A 2046-nucleotide genomic window follows, 5' to 3' on the forward strand; every position below is an offset into this window, starting at 1 on the left:
ACTAAGAGTCTTGCAAAGGACAAACATCTTTACATATCAAACAAGTTGGGGCAGATTGATATCTGCTCACCAACTTGAGGGGGAGATTGTTGGAAATTTCTAGAAGGGAATCTAGTGCGCCAAGATAGGAGGCAGATCACGAAGAACACAGATCATGCAAAAGATCAGGAAAGAAGATCAAGTCAAACAAAAGTCAAGAGCAGATTAAGATTCTTTGAAAGAAATAAGAGTTTATCTTAATTCCTTTTTTTCCTTGCTGTGAAGATCTAGCTTATCACGTTCCTGTTTCTTTGCTCCCATCTTCTATATATAGAGTTGTACCGTGGTTCTGAAATATGAATGAAAAACAGACTTTTCCCTTCTCGTGGATGTAGGCTTAAAACTGCCAAACCACGTAAATCCCTCTTCTCTCTCTCTTCTGTTTTTATCTAGCTTTCTTTGCTCTTGGATACAATGGTTTTCAACAGGTTCATCCCAAAATCAGTGCTATTGTTGATGTTGTTGCCAGCAATATTTGTGATTCAGTTTGCTTTAGAATTGTCATATGGCAAAGCTTGCAAACTTTCATCCATTTTTAGAGATGATAAAACTCGTTTTACATGGTTTAATGTATCCTTTGCAATATAAATCTGGTTTTTTGATGCCTTCGTCCACTTCCACAGGATGATTGGGCGTTACTTTGAGAGCAAAATTAGCAGTATCGGTCAATTTGAACATTACGAAGAATTTATATATAGTGTTTCATGAATTTACTCAAATCTTTTATTCAAGTTCATGTGACAATAATAAACTCTTTTCATTATCCAATGGACTTTAAGAGATGATATATGCAACATATAGAGCAGTTTGAACTGGGGAGACAAGAATGAAGACATTATTGCTTTCTGGCAGGCATAATTTAGGCATTTGCCCATGTCCAGGGCCGGCACTTCAAAGGGTGAGCTGGATGATTTAATCAAACTGCGCAGATGCGGCAGTCCGATAGGATTTTTTTAACTACTTTTCTTGCAAGAAAACGATGTGCCTAGGGAAGGAACAGCACGTTGGAACAGATAATATATTTCGGGTGTGCATGGATAAGTCAAGCGACTCGATTCAAACTCTACCTATTTCTTCTCCGCTATAAATTCGACCAGCAAACCCAGGTGGAGCTCAACCCAGGAAACAGCTACCCATCTCCCCTTGTTCCTCTTCCACAGATCTCTCTGCAGAGAGCTCAAACTCGAGCAAAGTTTCGATGGCAGCACAAGTGGTAGCTAAAGCCGTAGCCATTCTAGCTCTCCTGGCTACCCTCTCCTCTCATGCAGCTGCGGTGGATGTGCTGTACAGCGGGCAGACCCTCCTTGCAGGCCAGTTCTTAGTGAATGGGCCTTACAAGTTCATCATGCAGGCGGACTGCAACCTGGTGCTCTACATCATCGGAATCAGGGCGCTGTGGTCTTCCGGCACCGCCGGGAAAGGCCGCAACTGTTGGGCAACCCTACAGAGAGACGCCAATTTGGTTGTCTACTCAGGAGGTAAAGCTCTTTGGGCAAGTGGGACGGCGAGAGGCGCCAACAACTACCGCCTGAAGGTGCAGGCGGATGGTAACGTGGTGATCTACGATCCTGCCGGACATGCTGTGTGGGCTACCAATACGAGCAAATAGAGTGGCGCGCAGCAGGACACGCTTGCTGTAGATCCAACTTAAAGAGCCCGTGAATAAAATATGCACTGTTGCTTAGTTCCTATATAGACTGCGTCATGAGTTTCATGGCCCTCAAGGCCTCAACGTCTTTGATGTGTGGCCTGAAACGTGATTGTCTACGGCCGCAACTATCAATAAAATTACTTCTTATCTGGACTGCTTTGTTATGCTGTCTGTCAGATGTCATAATCTGATTTCTTCTGTTTTTCTTTGGTGAAAATTTCACAGCAAGGCAGGAATTGTAAGAATAAAAGAATGTGAAATTTTTAATGATTTTCTGTGTTTTTTTCTTTACACCAAAAATTACCCGAGAAAAGTTTTACCGTTAAAAATTTGAGAATGATGTTTGTGACAATGCA

The 2046-nt window shown here is 42.3% G+C and overlaps 1 protein-coding gene across 1 annotated transcript; it reads left to right on the top strand.

The window, feature by feature from the left end:
• The first annotated feature begins 1171 nt into the window (after nucleotides 1-1171).
• Nucleotides 1172-1734, top strand: LOC116266364 (mannose-specific lectin-like). Its single transcript, XM_031647543.1, has one exon. It carries the CDS (start codon nucleotides 1238-1240, stop codon nucleotides 1646-1648), a length of 411 nt encoding a protein of 136 aa, XP_031503403.1. The 5' UTR covers nucleotides 1172-1237; the 3' UTR covers nucleotides 1649-1734.
• The last annotated feature ends 312 nt before the right edge of the window (nucleotides 1735-2046 follow it).

This window comes from Nymphaea colorata, chromosome 12 (genome assembly GCF_008831285.2).
Source record: "Nymphaea colorata isolate Beijing-Zhang1983 chromosome 12, ASM883128v2, whole genome shotgun sequence".
Taxonomy (NCBI): domain Eukaryota; kingdom Viridiplantae; phylum Streptophyta; class Magnoliopsida; order Nymphaeales; family Nymphaeaceae; genus Nymphaea; species Nymphaea colorata.

Coding starts and splice junctions, on each gene's coding strand:
- LOC116266364 (XM_031647543.1), top strand. CDS start 1,238: ATGGCAGCACAAGTGGTAGCTAAAGCCGTAGCCATTCTAGCTCTCCTG.